General features: G+C 39.4%; 1 protein-coding gene across 6 annotated transcripts in view; it reads right to left on the minus strand.

The window, feature by feature from the left end:
* Window positions 1-3,855: 3,855 nt before the first annotated feature.
* ptprk (protein tyrosine phosphatase receptor type K) overlaps window positions 3,856-20,769 on the minus strand; it is a 607,729-nt gene continuing 590,815 nt past the window's right edge. For 5 of the 6 annotated variants that reach the window (XM_078212848.1, XM_078212849.1, XM_078212847.1 and 2 more), the window contains 4 exons: window positions 20,346-20,471; window positions 12,569-12,732; window positions 10,632-10,767; window positions 3,856-5,093 (listed from right to left, as the gene is read on the minus strand). In XM_078212848.1, coding sequence (XP_078068974.1) covers window positions 5,040-5,093; window positions 10,632-10,767; window positions 12,569-12,732; window positions 20,346-20,471 — 480 coding nt within the window. In that variant the 3' untranslated portion in view covers window positions 3,856-5,039. The remainder of the gene's footprint in view (window positions 5,094-10,631; window positions 10,768-12,568; window positions 12,733-20,345; window positions 20,472-20,769) is intronic. The other variant, XM_078212850.1, reaches the window with a different exon arrangement.

Below are 20,769 nucleotides of genomic sequence, written 5' to 3' on the forward strand. Positions count from 1 at the left end.
AATAGGTGAACTGCATAGAAAATGTTCTGTGCCTTTGTGTCAGAAGCCATGAAAACACATCTATTGTTATAAGTGAACATATTTCACTTTGGGAAGAGGGACATGCAACATCTGCCAAAGCACCACAGACAGCAAATACAACAGCTCTATTTAAAAAATGTACAACGCTTGACTAATATTGAATGTTTCCTTGGACTCCCCATCCCTAATCAGAGTACAATTTACCTTTAAAAAATATATATTTACAGGATGTGGACATCACTGGCTAGGCCCCTCCATTTATTGCCCCATCCCTAGTTGCCCTTGAGAAAGTGTTGGTGAACTGCCTTCTTAAATCATTGCAGTCCCTGAGGTGTAGGTACACTAACAGTGCTGCTTGGGAGGGAATTCCTGGATTTTGACTGAGCGACAGTGAAGGAATGGTGACATATTTCCAACTCAGGATAGTGAGTGACTTGGAGTTGAACCGCCAGGTGGTGGTGGTGTTCTCGGGTATCTGTTGCCCTTGTTCTTCTAGATGATAGTGGTCGTGAGTTTGGAAGGTGCGGCCGAAGGAGCTTTGGTGAGTTCCTGTAGTGCATCTTGTAGATGGTACACACTGTTTCATTGTTTGTTGGTATGGGGGGGATCAAATGTTAATGGAAGGGCCAGTAATCAAGCAGGCTGCTTTATCCTGGATGATTTCTGCCTTCTTGAGTGTTTTTGGAGCTGTACTCATCCAGACAAGGGGAGAGTATTCCTTTATACTCCTGACTCATGCTTTGTAGATGGTGGACAGGCTTTGGGGAGTCTGAGTTATTCAGCACAGGATTCCTAGTCTTTGACCGGTGCTTGTAGCCATAGTATTTATATTGTTAGTCCACTTCAGTTTGTGATCAGTGTTAATTCCCCAGGTTGTTGTTAGAGGGGAATTCAATGATGGTAATGCCATTGAATGTCAAAGGGTGATGGTTAGATCATCTCTTGTTGGAGATAGACAGAGCCAGGCATGTGTATGGTGTGAATCTTACTTTGTCACTTATCAGCCCAAGCCTGGATATTGTCCAGGTCTTGCTGCACTTGGACATGACACTTTTCAGATACTAAAGCATCTGTGATGTTGATGACTTCTGGTTGAAGATTGTTGTGAATATTTCAGCCTTATCTGAAACTGATGTGCTGGACTCTTCCATCATTGATAGGGCTAGTTGTATAGCATCCTCTTCCAGTGAATTGTTCAATTGTCCACCACCATTCACAGCTGGATGTGCTAGGGCTGCAGAGCTTAGATTTTTAAAAATTGTTTCTTTCATAGGATGTGGACATCATTTTCTTGCACCAGCACTTATTGCCCATCCCTAATTGCCCTTGAGGGTGCATTTGAGTTAACCACATTGCTGGGTATCTGGAGTCACAAGTAGGCCAGACCAGGTAAGGGTAACAGATTTCTTTCCTTAAGGACATGAGTGAACCAGATGGGTTTTTACGACAATTGACAATGGTTGAATGGTCATCATTAGACTTCAATTCCAGACTTTTGTTATTCAATTCAAATTTTACCATCGACTGGCATGGGATACGAACCTGTGTTCAGTGGGATAATAACACTATACCACTGCCTCCCCTCTGATCCATTCGTTGTCGACACTTCAAGAATGAAGGCATGGCAGGGGATCTTTATTTACTGAACTTGCCATGGTGCAACCAACCTTTTCTATTGACCTGACATACTCACATGCACTGTTCCCAATCACTTAGTCTTCAGGCAAGTAGTTATTGAATCACAATGATTACAGCACACATGGCCGCTATTCAGATCATCATGTCCACGTAAGAGCAACTCAGCTTATCCCACTCCCCAACACTTACCCAGTGGCCTTGCAATTTTTTTTCTCCAAGTCTTAATCTAATCCTTTTTTGAAAGCCCCAATTGTCACTGCTCACACCATATTCTCAGGTTATGGCATACCAGATCCAAATCACTCAAGTAAAAATGTTTTCCCTCATGCCACCTGTTTTTTGCCAATATCTTTAAATTTGTATCCTTTTTTTTGACCCTTTATGGGAACATTTTCACTGTCAGTGTAGAGTTTGCACATTCTCCTCGTGGATTTCCTCCCACAGTCCAAAGACATGCAGGTTAGGGGGATTGTGGTCAGTGCAGACTCGATGGGTCGAATGGTCTCCTTCTGCACTGTAGGGATTCTATGTTCTATCTGCTCTGTCCAAACCTGTCATAATTTGAACATTTCTATCAAAACTTCCCTCAACCTTTTTTTTTAAAACAAGGAGAACAATCCCAGCTTCTCCTATCTATCTACGTAACTGAAGGTCCCTCATCCCCAACATTCTGGTAAATCTTTTCAGCACCCTCTCCAAAGCTTTGTCAGGTGGCCAGGATTGAACACAATATTTCAGTTGAGATCAAACAAGAGTTTCTTAAATATTCTTCATTACTTCCTTGCTGTAAGCCTATAAAGCCCAGGACCCCTTGTAACCACTTTCTCAATCTGACCTGCCACCTTCAATGATTTGTACACATATACCCCACCCCCTTCAAGTTCATATTGCCCCTTTAGACTTTTTGATCCATCTGATATTTGCTACACATGGTTGTTCAGGACATGAGAAATGTCTTGAAGATATGCATTCCATGGGTCTGAGATTCCTGCCATGCCTCTACTAGACTAACAAAACTTAATAGAAACTATAAATTTATATAATCAAAAAACATAGTTGCGACTTAGCAATTAGCACCTTTCCTTGTGCTGATGACTTTGTTTTAACTTTTCTCATACTTGCTCTACTATGGGTCCATGCTTACCTTCAGCCTCTCCAATAACCTACCTACTGGTCTGTAATATCACTGTGATTTTTTTTGTTCTTGCAATGCTCCATCTCTTGTTGATTGCCCACTTTTAGACCTGGTTGGTCCCGTCCACCGTTTCCCTTAAGGATTGCTTTGTTCACTTTATGAATGACAACTCTCATAGCTGTTTAAAAATTAGCCAATTTTTGACACTACATATTGTCCCATAAGATCTTGTGCTACACACATCAAAATATGCACTGGATCAATAAAAAATGGATTTCATCAGTCCCCTACCTCTCTGTGAATAGATGTTTAGGAATGTTGAACTACAACAGAAAGTAGTAATTATCAAGGACCATGCTACCATTAATAGTGCCATATGCCACTTTCAACCAGATTCTGCTGAGGGGTCTCCAAGTTTTGGCAGCAAGGAAGGGGTGGGGGGAGAACACTTTGGGCAATTTTTAAAAAAATATTTCATGAGATGTGAGCTTCAAGGGCAAGGGCAACATTTGCCCATCCCTAATTACCCTTGAGAATATGGTGGTGAGCTGCCCTCTTCAATATCTACATAGGTGCACCCAGAGTAGCTGATGCCAGTCCTTTGACCCAACAATCAAGGCTATATAGTTCCAAATCAGGTGACTGGGAGGGAACCTGCAGATGGTGGTCTTTGCAAAACCAGCAATTTTGATTGAGCTACCTGTTCTGCATATTTCCTAATTCTACTGACTTCTGCATAATAAGTCCGTACTGGTAGTCACCAGAAAAAACAAGTCTGCATTTTCCCACTAATTATATACTGTTCTATACTGATAAAGCTTTGTGAGGACCTTAATATGAAAACATTTAAACCAAGAAAAGGTTACGAAGTTGGGGAAAGCTGCAGTTTTGTAAAAGGTGTTTCCGTTGTAGTGATGAGCTTATTAGAATTCAGCAGTTCTAATGCTTTTATGCACTTCTCAGCAGTCAATGTCCTATAGCAAGATGTGCAGGGTAGAGTAGGCTCCAATAGGATGGGTGGGAACATGAAGGTAACTAGAAAATGTTCATAAGCATTCCTCAACACTTCAGATCACATGATGCCTTTATTCAATCATTTGTTCTGCCATACCCAAAGTCATTTTGATTTTTTTTAAACAACATTTAAATGGCACAGAAAATACATCACAAGTAACTAATTTATTACACCATTAATCGTAAACAAAGATTGTTCTTCCGTCCATTGCCCTGCTGCGTTACCTTTAGACAAACTCAGTACACATTTTTACTTTAAAACTCTTGTACTAAGTTACCTCTAATACTGCTTCAGTTATCAGCAATAAGGAACCATCACTAAAGTCATTTAAACTAGGTACAGTTGACAAGTCACACTTAGCTTTATTTAAACTAGTTTACTAACATTTGTGGAATAAAACTTTAGAATGTCCCATCTATTCGGGACAAAAAAAACTTGCATTTGGTCCCAATTTATATACTTCCCAAATATATCAATGTTCGATTATTGAATGGGTGTAATTAACTAATTTACATACTGTAAACATTACTAAGCAGTAATTAAAAAAGTCAGTGACCTACGCTGACCACTAAGTACAAAAGTAAAGCACTTTTAAAAAATCTGAACTTAAAAGCTCTGGCAAAAATAGCTATTCTGCAAAAAAAAATGATTGTTCAGCTGTCAACAGAATTACAAGCAAACAATAAATACAATGTGCTTTCATCATATAGACATATTTACACTCATCTTTGGCTTATAATAAAAGTTGCACTACAAATTATCTGTTGTGATCCAGCAGGTTACACATTAAACTTTAATAAGCCAGTCCAAATATTAGCACATTTACTGTGGCAGCATGCAAAGGCTATTTTACACTGCTGCACATTTCCACTTTCCGATAAGCTTGATTCAAAATAAGGTGTAGCATCACTGTGTACAAATCTGTGCATGCATACCAACGGGTTGGTTGTATTTTTAAAAAATCCCAAACTTTTGTTGACTAACACTGACATGTTTTAACCTCTCATTGAGCAATGATATCCATACCCAGATCACATCATTATGACGGCATTGAACGCTCTCTGGTTAATCATTTGGATATGTACATAAACATTGTTTTATAACAGAGGCGGAATACTTAAGATAGTTAAAACCAAATCCCTCCTTTAAATGTATACCCTTCATGCACAGGCTGAGTGACAATTTTCTTTCAAAAATTAGCACAACTTTTCCAAGATGTACATGTCGTCACTATGAAGATTCAAGATATTCCAAAGCAACATCATAACAGAATCGATATTGTTCCTGGGGGGAAAAAAACAGGGAAACAAATCAGTTTGCTTAGTTTTTTTTTTACTTGAACATAAATATAATTTAAACAACAGCTGTATTTTCCACTAATTTTGATCATTAAATAGCCTAATCACAAAGATCATAGCTATCTTTTTGCTAGCAGCTCAATAATTTTCAACCAGGGCAGAGTTGCATGACTGTCATACAATACAAAAAGTAAATGTGTTAATAATCACACAGGTTTAAAAATCACATATGCTGCTATGGGCATCGCTTGGGGCACTAGCTAGGATAAATGCCTGGGGTTATGGGGATAGGACCTGGGTGGGATTGTGGATGGTGCAGACTCGCTGGGTTGAATGGCTTCCTTCTGCACTGTAGGATTCTATGAAAAAAATGGTCTTTTTATAAAAGTCTTCACAGATAAGTTTCAAGGCCATTAGTCTGAGAAAATACATTACATTAGACATCTGGAACTGGCACCAGTGGGAGGGTCGGCGCTGAGGGCCCGCGCGCTGTCCGAGGGCACAAGCTGGGACAATAACTTGTAACAATGACGAATTAGGTCAGCTAACATGATTAAGTCTTCATGCTGATTGGATATTATAATTAAACAAGCGCAAGGTGATTTGGTTTTACTATCTGAATGATGTAACGTTATTCTGATTGGATAGAGATAACTCCTATACCGTGAGTGGTATAAACTAATTACTTGTAATCAAATTTGAAACTATAATTGCTTGTGCATTTCTGGATTCTGCACTCTGGCTAGTTACAGACTGTGACCTATGACTTTCCAGGGTCCGAGCTATATAGCTTGATTAAAACAGCTGTTCAAGAGAACTCCATGACTTGGTCTGGTTACTTGAAGGGTAAAGTTGTGATCAACTAAAAGGCTGACATCAAAGCCCGCAACAAATGCAGACAGCATCAGATTTAGTTTAGTTTCTGATAGCTACACAGTGACATTTTAAATTAATCTGTTAAGACTTTTAATTTGATTCCAGCAAGACTATACCTTTTAGGAAAAACCCTGCAAACGTATTTACAAATTCACTAAACGTAAGGAAATCATGGTGATTAAAGTATTCTAATTCATTTTTAATCAGACTGTGTGCAAACAATATGCTTTGGTGCTGAAATGCATTGCATAATCACGCAATAATCTTTAATTATTGATTTTGCCATTGAGAAGCTATTTCAAGGTGTCCATTTTCTTGGATTGTGGTATTATTTTGGGCCTATATTTATCCCTTCTCCGGCCAAAAAACAAAAATCACAGCTTTGCCAGGTCACTCCAATAATGCAACCAGATTAAACTTCAATATTCAGTCCCCTGACTCAGTTCGTAAACTGGCTTTTGGAAGCAGTTTAGGACCAATCAGGGACTAGATTTTACTTAGATTCTTTCTCCAAAATAGACAGCAAGGTGGTAGGTGACAGAAAAATTGGTAAGATTTCATTTCAGAATAACAAAATAAAGAAATAAGGTAAAATATAAAGTTAAAGCAGTTTATGTTCCTGATGGAGTGAATAGCAAAGATGGGAGAAAAAGGCAAGGGAGAGGACAGGTAGAACTGGAATTATAAATTTATTTTGAGTCCTTTTCAAAAGCCAACATAAGTATTATGGTAACAAGATTCTTGTTATCTCCAAGTAAATCCGTGTAATACTAGGGGACTTAAGTCTCAACATATTGTTATAACTATGTTGAAATGCATTCCTTTTTCCAATGTATATTGGTGTGCAATAAATAGTGGGAGTTGCTTGTAATTCCTGCAAGTGAAAACAGAGGGAGGCAATTTGGCCTGACATTCCTTATGCTGCTTTTTGTAAGAGCAACTCAGCTAGTCCACTTCCATAGCCCAGTATGTATTTTCTTCAGATAATTGTCTAATTCCCTTTTGAAAGTCGAGATTGAATGTGCCAACATCACCATGCTTATGTTCCAGATTCTAAGCACTCACTGCATGAAAAGATTTTTCTCATGTTGTTTCCATTCTTTTGCCATTCACCTTAAACCAGTACTTTCTGGTTCTCAACCCTTCTAACAATGGGAGCAAGTTCTCCCCATCTATTCTGCCCAGTCCCCTCATGTTTTTGAGCAGTTTTATCAAATCTGTGCTCAACTTTTTCTGCTCTGTGTAGAACAATTCCAGCATTGCTAATCTATCAAAGTAACTGAAGACTGCCATCCTTAATCATTTTCACAAATCATTTCCGTACGCTCTCTGATGCCTCACATTTTTCCTAAAGTGTGATGTCCGGAATTGGGTAATATTCAAGCTCTGGCCAAACCTGTGTTTCATAAAGACTCACCATAACTTCTTCCCTGCTTTTGTGCTCTATGCCTCTATTTCAAAAGGTCAGGATCCCCTATGCCTTATTGACCACTTTCTCAACCTGCCCCCCACACCTTCAACGATTTGTGTACATCTTTTAGAATATCATCTTTCCTCATTCTTCCTACCAAATGTATCATTTCACAATACCCTGCATTGTTTAATCTGCCACATATCCACCCATAATATCAACCTGTCTCAATCCCCTCGAAGTCCATCACTATCCTCTCACAACTCGCAGTACTTCCAAGTTTGTCATTTGCCACTTTTGAAATTGTTCCCTGCACACCCAAGTATTTTAGATCAAGAAAACCAGTGATATTAATTCCAACTGCTGGGGAACCCTGGTAAATACCTGGCTCCAGTCTGAGAAACAACCACTGACGAGCATAGTGTTTCCTGTCACTCAACCAACTTTGTATCCATACTACCGCTGTCCTTTTTATTGCAGAATATAAATAAACTATATTTTTGTTCTTGTATTAGTGGAGAAAACAATCAATTGAGTGTTTCCTATTAAAAAATTGACAAATATCTGCCCCAATAATTCTTCAACTTAAAATGAAGTTGAAAAGTACAATCAGAATGAATATCAGGACACAGACAAAGCACAACTATAATTTAGGTCATATATTTTAAATACATGAACAAATGAGTTTAATTTCTTGGAGCAGTGTTATACACTGGCTTAAACCAGTATCGAGTAACATTCAACCCCTCATATCTATCATCAGACGAACATTAGTCAAAATTCGAATAAGTTGAAAATGAGCTTGTATCATGTAGCAACTTGTTTCGGCAATGTAAAACATTTCTGGAAAGGATGTGGTTGGGGAGAACCTCTGGGGCTAATTGAGCATGTTGGTGCTATCTGATTTTCTTCACATGCAGAACTGTAGCAGAAATACCACAGTGGTTTTAATCCCTTAGCAACTAGGCAATGGGTTGTTCTCATTTTACAGAATTCAGTTGTGACGCTTGAGGTAAAACTAACCCTACAACAGGTTTATGAAGTTAACAAAATGTACTAGCTTTCAGGTCCAGGACAAGTGTTACATGCACCCATAATACAGCATTTTCACTCAACACAGTTCCAAAAGAAAAATTGCAATATACCTCCCATCAGTATTTTCAATAAGCATACAGTGGTAAACATATTTACATTAGTTTCTCTGCCTTTTTTAAACGCCAGTAAAGCAACCCATCTTCCACCTACCTTCAACTCTCATTTGCTATTCTATTCAAACTACAAACCACATATAAAATGCTGCGGTTCAATCCATTAAATACTGAGCATAGTTAGCAGCTGCACTACAAAACCATTCTGTGCAAATTTTTAATGAGGTGAAATTAGGGAAACATGGAACCAAGGGCTCTGGGCTGGATTTTAGCTGGGACCCAATTCCAAGATTCCGTCCCCCATTCCTAATGCCTCCAATTTTCTCTGGTGTGTGTGTGTCTGTCTGTCTGTCTCCACATCCTGCACTCATGGCCTGGCCAACTTCATTTTGTAGCAAGCAACTCTTTGCCCCACCAGCGGCATGGTAGCACAGTGGTTAGCACTGCTGCTTCACAGCTCCTGGGACCTGGGTTCGATTCCCGGCTTGGTCACTGTCTGTGTGGAGTTTGCGCATTCTCCTTGTGTCTGCGTGGGTTTCCTCAGGGTGCTCCGGTTTCCTCCCACAGTCCAAAGATGTGCGGGTTAGGTTGATTGGCTATGCTAAAAATTGCCCTTAGTGTCCTGAGATGCGTAGGTTAGAGGGATTAGTGGGTAAATATGTAGGGATATGGGGGTCGGGCATGGGTGGGTTTGTGGTCGGTGCAGACTCGATGGGCCAAATGGCCTCTTTCTGTACTGTAGGGTTTCTACGTTTTATGTTTCTATGTTAAGAGGCTGAGAGGCTATACTGCCTAAAATACCTTCCTTTGTTGAAAAGGCGCACCGAAGGGAAAACTTTGCTTGATTTAAAGCTTTAAAAGTTTTTCTTTTCTGTTATCTATTTTGTCACCGGCATTATTTACACCAGATAAAGAGGTGTCAAATGCTTATAGTTCATGTTATTAATACTTTAAAGCTCTGGTTGAATGACATGGTATGATTTTTGTATAGTTTTTGCAGTGGCAGTTTTGTTTAAAGAAAGTTATGAATGTCTTTTTTTTAAGCACTTCCACACATGCCATTGTTACTATAAAGTTCATTGGTTTTGTACGGAGTGTATAACTCGGGGACTGGGTACTAAAGTACTATGGGTTAGCATGGATGGAATAAGCGGCTATTGAGGGCTGGTGGGGCATGAGGGCAAGAAAGCCTAATATTTAACAAAATAACTCGGATAAAGTGCCAGAGAACCGAGGGGGACCTTTTAAACAGCCCAACTTGCTCCTCCACATCACTTATGGCCTCTTCCAATTTGTGCACAGGGCTGGTGTACTGAACTCTACCATTAGGGCAAGGTGGGTGTGATGGGCTTGGAAATTTCCCAACTCGAGCTATCCACTTCAATGGTGAAAATCCACTCCTATGTATGAGTTCCTGGTATTTGCTGATTGAGTTATGGTTTGTATGCTTGTAGTTTGGTCTGCACGCTTTTATGCAGGAATGCTACTCCAGATATCAAGGTGTTAATGTTTAACCTAATTCAAATTTCCATAACCAAAACACCACGAGGGATACTTGCTCAAATAAGAAATTAAGTTCCCAGATATATTATGAACTCAACAATGATAAGCTGACAATGTGATTTTTGATGAGTAGTGTTCAATTTGCAACAAATAATAACTCCTGATATGTGACAACATGTAATACGACAAGACTCAAATTCATCATCTGGTGTGCAGTTTAATAAAACACCACTTAACCCAACACTTTATTCTTACTTGCCTTGCAATTCTGTTGCATAGGTCAAGAATCCTGTTCTCATGTTCCTTCAATGTCCTTTAAATCATCAAGAGGAAACTTTTCTTTCTACCCAGAACTAACACTGCAAACTTCAGCCTTGGCTGAGAGAAATCAAGACTGTCCTCACACTCAATCATGTTGGAAAAACAGCACGCTAATATTTAACAGACAGCAGTAGAACTTGCATTTAAATTTGTTTCCATGCAATAGAAAAATGCTTAACATTTGCCTAATTTGTACAATTCACCTACTTTCTTGGCTGTGACCAGAATAGAAAGGAAAACTTATTTTATTCAAACAACTTCTCACCAAGGTTTCCACCATATTTGGCTTATTGTTCCGAAGTATCTTTACTCCATGGAAAACATCAACCACATTTTGTCTTTTGATCATTTCACATATGATGTTAATGGCACAGAACATTCCACTACGTCCTCCTCCATTTCTGAAATATGTTAAAAGATGAATTATAACACACAGAATCATAGAATCCTACAGTGCAGAAGGAGGCCAGTCAGCCCATCGAATCTGCACAGACCATAATCCCACCCAAGCCCTATCCCCATAACCCCATCTATTTACCCTAGCTAGTCCCCCTGACACTAAGAGGCAATTTAGCATTGCCAATCCACCTAACCCCACATCTTTGGACTGTGGGAGGAAACCCACGCAGACACGAGGAGAACATGCAAACTCCACACAGACAGTGACCCTAGCCAGGAATTGAACCCGGGTCCCTGGCGCTATGAGGCAGCAGTGCTAATCACTGTGCCACCCAATACAATCTTAAAATTTTCAATCTTCAAATCAACTTTTGACCGAATTTTATAGATACATAATTTCTGCTGTACCAAAAGTGTTTTATTTTAGATGTTTTAAATCTTTCTGATGATGCTTGTTTTCTCAGTGAAACAAATAATGCATCAATTCTGAGCAATGTTTATCAAAATGAATACATTGCTGCAATTTTAAAAGCTTTTAAAAGCTGGAATTGCGGATAGCGAAGAGCATTGTCGGGCAATACAGCAGGATATAGATAGGCTGGAAAATTGGGCGGAGAGGTGGCAGATGGAGTTTAATCCGGATAAATGCGAAGTGATGCATTTTGGAAGAAATAATGTAGGGAGGAGTTATACAATAAATGGCAGAGTCATCAGGAGTATAGAAACACAGAGGGACCTAGGTGTGCAAGTCCACAAATCCTTGAAGGTGGCAACACAGGTGGAGAAGGTGGTGAAGAAGGCATATGGTATGCTTGCCTTTATAGGACGGGGTATAGAGTATGAAAGCTGGAGTCTGATGATGCAGCTGTATAGAACGCTGGTTAGGCCACATTTGGAATACTGCGTCCAGTTCTGGTCGCCGCACTACCAGAAGGACGTGGAGGCGTTGGAGAGAGTGCAGAGAAGGTTTACCAGGATGTTGCCTGGTATGGAGGGTCTTAGCTATGAGGAGAGATTGGGTAGACTGGGGTTGTTCTCCTTCGAAAGACGGAGAATGAGGGGAGATCTAATAGAGGTATACAAGATTATGAAGGGTATAGATCGGGTGAACAGTGGGAAGCTTTTTCCCAGGTCGGAGGTGACGATCACGAGGGGTCACGGGCTCAAGCTGAGAGGGGCGAAGTATAACTCAGACATCAGAGGGACGTTTTTTACACAGAGGGTGGTGGGGGCCTGGAATGCGCTGCCAAGTAGGGTGGCGGAGGCAGGCACGCTGACATCGTTTAAGACTTACCTGGATAGTCACATGAGCAGCCTGGGAATGGAGGGATACAAACGATTGGTCTAGTTGGACCAAGGAGCGGCACAGGCTTGGAGGGCCGAAGGGCCTGTTTCCTGTGCTGTACTGTTCTTTGTTCTCTTTGTTCTTTTATAATTTTAGTTACAAACAGCTCTGGAGAGCTATTTATAATTACTATAGCTCCATTTGCAGATTCCTCATCCAAATTTCATGAAACTGCTTTGTTAACAATTATTCCTTTTGACAAGAGAGATACTGACATGGAGTTGCTGCCTTTTGTTTAATTTTTTGTATGCCCACAGCTGAATGAAATTATCCCCGTCTCCCACACTGAATCAAAGCAGAGTCAGAAATAAACAAATGGAAATTATTACATCAACCTTAAGCTTAGGCACCTTGCAAATATAATGTAGTGTAAACAAATACATTGTTAGCAACAGAAGTAAATAGTGAAAACTTGTGGGACCCAATATGCAAAGAGTATCTTAAATGACAATACTCACAGGCAGTGAATGATAGTGCGCCCTTCTCCTTCATCACATTCTTCTTGCCACTTATCAACTTGAAGAATTAACTTCAAAAATGATCGCTTTGAGGCAGGTACTTCCCTGTGAGAAGCCCATCCTAAGTACTGGAACTGTTGCACCATAAGATATCCTTCTTGTGGCTGTAGGAGTAAACAAAGGATAGGCATTGACATACCAGCTTCGATATAAAAATAATAACCAGCTGTTATCATCAAGGCTACTTTAGCTTAACAGATAAGACCTTTATGTACATACATTTGTATCATTATTAAATCTTTCTTTTGCTACAGTTTTTGTTAGTGGAATAATGATTCACACAAGGTTTCTTATTCATTAAATTACGGGATTCCTGGCAAGGTCTGAATTTATTGTCCATCCCTTAACTGCCTTCGAGAAAGTGCAGGCAAACATCCTCTCGAATGCCTGCAGTCTGTGTGATGCTGATTAGGTTTTGGCATAGTAGTTTGGTACACTGAGTGGCTTGCTAGGCCATGTCAAAAAGATAGTTGAGAGTCAACCTTTTTTCCATGAGGTTGGGATTGACATAAAAGCAAAATACTGTGGATGCTGGGAATCTGAAATAAAAGCAGAGTGCTAGATTTTCACTTTATTTTAGAAATACTCAGCAGGTCTGGCAGCATCTGTGGAGAGTTGATCTTTCGAGTCTGTATGACTTCTTCAGAGCTTTAAAACTAAAGAGCTCAAACTAAAACCCTGCATAGTGTAGAAAGCTCAGTTTCCTGCTGGGTGGATTGGGTTAAAATTACCCCCTGATTTTCTAAATTATCTGGAGTCGAGTCTATTAACAGGTTGCAAGTGAAATTTCAGGAACAGAACAGCCACATGAGGCTTGGGAGATATCAACTGGCCATATTTGATTTACATGGTGATAAAAATGTGTCTACCAAGGGGATACTGCTTATGTTGGAATAACAATTCATAAAATTAAAGCTCCCTAACAACTTTCCCAAGTAGTCAGTCTTCTGGTGTGGAGTGGACACCACAGCTGATCTGGATCCTGTCTTCATCTGAAATCTAAATGTATACACCATTATGGGAGCCTTCGCTTGTTACTGATCATGTTTTCACATCTCTGCCCCTGGCAAATCCTGATGAAACAAACCCTTACCCCTGCTGAGATTAACCAACTTTGTGTGAATCAAACCATGGCCTTCTCTCATGTGAATGGCTAAGCAATACACCTGCATTTCCTGAATTGTATTAATGTGGATTTAAACTGCAATCAAATAATGTGCAACAGCATGAGAGGCTCCGACAACTGAGATGGATATTATTTTTGTATAAGTTGTATATTCATTTTCACTTCTTTACAATGTTATTTGAGCATTAGGAGGTCACTTAAAATTACAATAATCTGAAATGTAGCCTGTGTTTTAATGTTACTGCATCTTAATGCGTTCCAACCCCTTCCTTTTTTTAAACTTGGCTTGGAATCAATATTAATCATCCTCAAGTGAAAGTCAAGCATTAGAAATATGGAAAAATACCTCCACATAGTGGTCTGTGCACTGTGATATCCATCATGACAAAGTGTGAAAGATAAACAAGATGAACTTTTCCAGTATTTTTTGTTTCAGATTTCCAGCATCCACATTTTGCTTTTTTGCAAAAAAAATCCACGGGAGCAGGCTTGTAGTTTAGGACTTCATAATCAATAAAAGGTGATTATATCCATCAAGAATCTTAACTCCCATTGGCTCACGTGTCAATGGCTTATTTTATTTTTTTGTGTCTTTGCAATCCATTGAGTGTGCTACCTTTTAAACTGTCACTTTTCATACAAAAATAACTCATTCATCCCCTGCTTCAATAGAGTAAATATAATATCTCAGATCCAACGCTTCTGCTTCTAAGCATTTTACCTCGACTTGCTGTTATGATCGACAACAGTTTTAGCCTCAAATTTATTCCTGGTATACCGATTTTTCAAATCCGGTGATTTTTTTTCATTTAAAAAAACAATCTATGTTGAGTGTATATTTTTTCTCACTCCCTTTTCTGTTATTGCAATAAAACTTCTCAATTTTGTTGTTCACTTTCTTCCTCCTCATTTTCTTCAATGGATCATATCATAAGATAAATGAAGGGCAGCATAGTGTATTTATAGTGCCCAGCATAGTGCTAGCATACATTTGATCTGATAAGCAAATAAAAAAGTTCAGTTATTAGTCACAAGTAAGGCTTACATTAACACTGCAATGAAGTTACTGTGAAATTCCCCTAGTCGCCACACTCCGACGCCTGTTCAGGTCAATGCACCTAACCAGCACATCTTTCAGAATGTGGGAGAACATGCAAACTCCACACAGACAATGACCCCAGCCAGGAATCGAACCCGGGTCCCTGGTGCTGTGAGGCAGCAGTGCTAACCACTGTGCTGACCCTAATTTATTACATTTATAATTTATTATGTTTGATGAAACTTTGCCCAATTGTGCATGCCATCTCAAGTTGAAACTCAAGATATGTACTAAAGATAATCACTAATCACTTTCATGAAGCTAAACTAAATTAAAAGCAAAACCATTACAAAAATCAATTTCAGGAATTCCAAAAAGGCTTCAAGTCAGTTCTACCTTTCAGTATAATTCGCCTGCATTCCTATATTGAGTATGGTCATTCTTTTTTGGCGACCTTATGTTAATGTGTCTATTATGTTATTGCGATGTTCAATTTGAATAATTTCATGTACAAATATTGGGAGAGAATGCAACCTAAATATATGGCTAAAATCAAAAAGGAAATCTTTGGAAGTACACATCATAGATGGATTCCCCTGGTTCAACAATGTCAATTCACTAGTTCACGAAAAGAAAAGTGAATCACACATGATAAAATTAATTATCTGAATGTTGTTCACTGGGAAGTAAATTATAAAATTAACTTGATGGGTTCAATTTACTGAGCCAAACATGAAATTAATTTGCTTGATTCCATTGAGTGAAGTGAATTTGATTCATCTAGATAAAATTATAAAGTAACTGCATCATAGTCACACAGAAATTATACTTACTGAGGTACAGACAATTTAACTAATTGTGTGGATTGAATATCATGGAAAGTATGGCTATCATCTTCATTAAACAGTTCAAGGTGTGTACCCATCACCAACTGGGGAACAACTGGGGAAGGGCAATAAATACAGTCTTGTCAGAATCGCCCACATATCAAGATTAAGTATGAAAAGGACTGGTAATTGAGTTCTGGGTTGCAACTTGCCAACAAGAATTGTGAACAGAACAGAGAAGAGCTGGCAACTGGAAGAAACAGTGGTCATGAAAGGATGCTGAACACAAAGCTAGATTCCGAGAGAGTCCAAATGCACCAGACCGAGTGTAATCCCTCAGCAGGATTGGATAGCAGCATTAAATAATTCCATAGAATGGTAGAGCAAGGGCTGAAACGCTGACAGGAAGTGGGGAGGAGCGGTGGAAAGAAGAGCAATAAGAAGCAACTAAAATAGGTTCCAAATACTGTAAAAATGTTTAAATGTGTTAAATATTTAATTTCCAAAATATTATATTCACTTCATCGCACAATTCATGAAAATCAGGCAATTTCCTGACCTGTGACTGTATAACTGCAAAAGTAGTTGGTTATAGAGCAATATTGTGATAGAATTTAATTCATGTTACATGATATATTCCCACTTTGTCAATCTGTAACATTACTTTAAAAATAGCTTCTAATATGCAAGTTTCTGTTGAAAAAAGTTGTTGGAGAATTTGATTGTAATTTTTTTTGTTCTTTATATTTTCACAAGAGAATACAAAGCAGAATTTTGTACATTTGGCATCTCCCCAAACAATTGCTTTGCCTGACTAAAAGAATAGGCCATGTAACCACTTCTGCCAGTGTAATTCCACAGTTATCAGGAAATGTACAAGACTGGCACTCGATGACTGACCTTCTGAATTTCCCTTTCACAAGAGGGAAGCTCATGTCCAGTGACAAATGGTACCCAGAATATAGCAATACTAATGTAGTAGTGTCGGAACAAAACCACACATTACCATCAGTAACCCATATTACCAGTGCAAGGCATTGTCATTCTGAATGCTGCATCATCACATACATTATAACATGCATTTTTAGATAAATCCATTTCAAACTTCAAATTATATTTTATATGCACACATTATACATAATTTTTATTAAAATGGGACATGTCTGTAAAATGAAATATGCACACCTGATCGGTAGGAAGTTAATTCTTCTGTAAATCATATACAGATTAAATTGAAAAAATTACTTTGAAATCATGCATTCTAAATGCAAAAGTTTTATTTTTTAAAAAAACTGGTACAACTGTCCTTCAACATAATGCGACTCTGGGACCTAAGACAAAATAGCTTTTCAACATGTGAAGTTTATTTTTAAAATGAAGACGCAAAACCCGTTTCTAAGTTTATTTATTAGGTCACAAGTCGGCTTACATTAACACTGCAATGAAGTTACTGTGAAAATCCCCTAGTGGCCACACTCCGGCTTTTGTTTGGGTACACTGAGGGAGAATTTAGCATGGTCAATGCACCTAACCAGCAAGTCTTTTGGACTGTGCGAGGAAATCGGAGCACCTGGAAGAAACCCATGCAGACACGGGGAGAATGTGCAGACTCCACACAGACAGTGACCCAAGCTGGGAGTCGAACCCAGATCCCTGGCGTTGTGAGGCAGCACTGCTAACTATTATCATGTTTGGAAGGTGTCAGATGCTTTACAGATTAACATATCTAAATAATGGTGGGTGACTTTGTTCAATCCAATGAGGCAAACTAGCATTATCAATTGTAAATTCTCATTTTATCAATGGCAGACATTCCACAGATTAGCAAAAGTAAGTTGGAAAGAAATGCAAATCTTGATTGAGGATTTATCTAATCGTAAACACAGGATGATGCATTTTACTTTCTTATCTTCAAATAAACCTTTTAGGCATTAACTAGGTTTTTTAAAAGTTCATAACTAAATGAGCATTTTCAAATCATCATGGTAATGAGTCCATTAATAATAATGTTGAGGTGGGGAGGGCTATAAACAAGCAAATTTTGGACGCGTGCAAAAACAGAACGGCAATAATCACGGGGGACTTCAACCTGCATATTGATTGGCTGACTCAAGTTGGAAGGGGTGGGATGGAGGAAGAGTTCTTAGAATGCTGTCGGGATAGTTACCTTGAACAGTATGTTACAGAACCGACGAGGGAACGAATTATCTTAGATCTGGTAATGTGTAACGAGGTAGGTAGAATTAAGGATGTTCTTGTGAAGGACCCTCTTGGGTCAAGTGATCACAATATGGTCGAATTTCTGATACAAATGGAAGAGGAGAAAGTAGGGTCCCATACCAGTGTCCTCTGTTTGAACAGAGGGAAGTACGATAGGATGAGGGCTGAATTGGCTAAGGTGGACTGGGAGAGCAGACTGGTAGGTAGGACAGCTGAGGAACAGTGGAGGATTTTTAAGGAGATCCTTTTCAGTACTCAGCAACAATATATTCCGGTGATAAAGAAGGACTGTAAGAAAAGGGATAACCAGCCGTGGATAACGAAGGAAATTAAGGAGAGTATTAAATTAAAGACCGATGTGTACAGAGTGGCCAAAAATAGTGGAGAATCGGAAGATTGGGAAAACTTTAAGAAACAACAAAGAATGACTAAGAAAACAATAAAGAAAGGAAAGATAGGTTATGAAGCTAGGCTAGCTCTAAATATAAAAAATGATAGTAAAAGCTTTTACAAATATATAAAAAGGAATAGAGTGGCAAGAGTGAATGTTGGACCCTTGAAGGACGAGAGGGGGGATTTAATAGTGGGAAATGAGGAAATGGCTGAAACTTTAAATACGTTTTTTGTGTCGGTCTTCACGGTGGAAGACACAAATAATTTACCGAATATTAATGATAGAGGATTGGTAGGAGGAGAGGTACTCAATACAATTAATGTTACCAGGGAGGCAGTGCTTGGTAGACTAACAGGACTGAAGATGGACAAGTCCCCGGGCCCGGATGGAATGCATCCCAGGGTGCTGAAAGAAATGTCAGAGATAATAGCAGTTGCATTAGTGGTTATTTATCAAAAGTCGTTGGATCCTGGGGTAGTGCTGGCAGATTGGAAAACGGCTAATGTTACGCCGCTGTTTAAAGAAGGAAATAGACAAAAGGCGGGTAACTACAGGCCGATTAGCTTAACGTCTGTAGTTGGGAAAATGCTGGAATCCATCATTAAAGAAGAAATAGCAGGCCATCTGGATAAGAATGGTTCGATTAAGCAGACGCAGCATGGATTCATGAGGGGAAAGTCGTGCTTGACGAACATGTTGGATTTTTATGAAGATGTGACTAGTGCGGTTGACGGAGGGGAACCGGTGGATGCGGTGTTTTTGGATTTCCAAAAGGTTGCTGAAGAAGATTGGGTCACACGGAGTTGGGGGTAGGGTGTTAGCGTGGATTGGGGATTGGCTATCCGACAGGAAGCAGAGAGTCGGAATAAATGGGTGCTTTTCTGGTTGGCAGACGGTAACTAGTGGCGTGCTGCAGGGATTGGTACTGGGGCCTCAACTATTTACCATTTATATAGACGATCTGGAGGAGGGGACTGAGTGTAGGGTAACAAAGTTTGCAGACGACACAAAGTTAAGTGGAAAAGTGAATCGTGTGGAGGACGTAGAAGGTCTGCAGAGAGATTTATACAGGCTGAGTGAGTGGGCAAGGATCTGGCAGATGGAGTATAACGTTGACAAATGCGAGGTTATTCACTTTGGAGGAAATAATAGCAAACTGGATTATTATCTAAATGGAAAAAAATTACAACATGCTACTGTGCAAAGGGACCTGGGGGTCCTTGTGCATGAGACGCAAAAACCCAGTCTGCAGGTGCAACAGGTGATCAAGAAGGCAAATGGGATGTTGGCCTATATCGCAAGAGGGATAGAATATAAAAGCAGAGATGTCTTGCCGCATCTGTACAGGGCATCGGTGAGGCCGCAGCTGGAATACTGTGTGCAGTATTGGTCCCCTTATTTGCGGAAGGATATATTGGCCTTGGAGGGAGTGCAGAGAAGGTTCACCAGGTTGATACCAGAGATGAGGGGTGTTGATTATGAGGAGAGACTGAGCAGATTGGGTTTGTACTCGTTGGAATTTAGAAGGCTGAGGGGGGATCTTATAGAGACCTATAAGATAATGAAGGGGCTGGATAGGGTAGAGGTGAGAGATTCTTTCCACTTAGAAAGGAAGCTAGAACTAAAGGGCACAGCCTCAAAATAAAGGGGGGTCAGTTTAGGACAGAGTTGAGGAGGAACTTCTTCTCTCAGAGGGTGGTGAATCTCTGGAATTCTCTGCCCACTGAAGTGGTGGAGGCTACCTCGTTGAATATGTTTAAATCACGGATAGATGGATTCCTGATCAGTAAGGGAATTAGGGGTTATAGGGATCAGGCGGGTAAGTGAAAATGATCCGCTTCAGATCAGCCATGATCTTATTGAATGGCGGGGCAGGCTCGAGGGGCTAGATGGCCTACTCCTGCTCCCACTTCTTATGTTCTTATGTGTGCTGGTAAACATTTTCCTTGCACATTATATACCCATTTTATTGAAGTGTGTTGAAATGAAGGTAAGGGAAGGTGAGAATGCCAGAAACACAAATAAGTGGAGTCTGCACAATAAAAATCGACACAAAAAAAAAATCACAAAACAAAGATTCCTGGAATAAAATCTGGTGCAAGAACACTTACCCTGGTAAGATTGCATATCCTGAAGATCCGACTTACTAAATCACAATCCATTGAACAAGAAATGCATTCAACTTGGATTGGCCCATATCGAAGTGTTCCCTCTTCTGGCCAATATTGTGGACATCCCTAATTTACAAAAATAAATTTGTATTTCATGGTCACATGAGCCATAAAGTAACGTATCGACATAGTGATAAAAGCAGTAATGGACGTTGGGTCTGTAAAACGGTCTACTATTTGTTATGAAGAAGGATTTTTAATATAATTTCAGGTATGTTTTATGAGACCCCTTTACTGAATGCTGTAACCATAAAAATACAAAATCACTTTTTGTACAATTGCTGCATAAAAAAATAATGTAACATCAGCATGTGTTGCTTGTCTGATTACCCTAACAAACCCTTAGTTCTGCACGACAGCACAT

The sequence above is a fragment of the Mustelus asterias genome, chromosome 5, assembly GCF_964213995.1.
Source record: "Mustelus asterias chromosome 5, sMusAst1.hap1.1, whole genome shotgun sequence".
Taxonomy (NCBI): domain Eukaryota; kingdom Metazoa; phylum Chordata; class Chondrichthyes; order Carcharhiniformes; family Triakidae; genus Mustelus; species Mustelus asterias.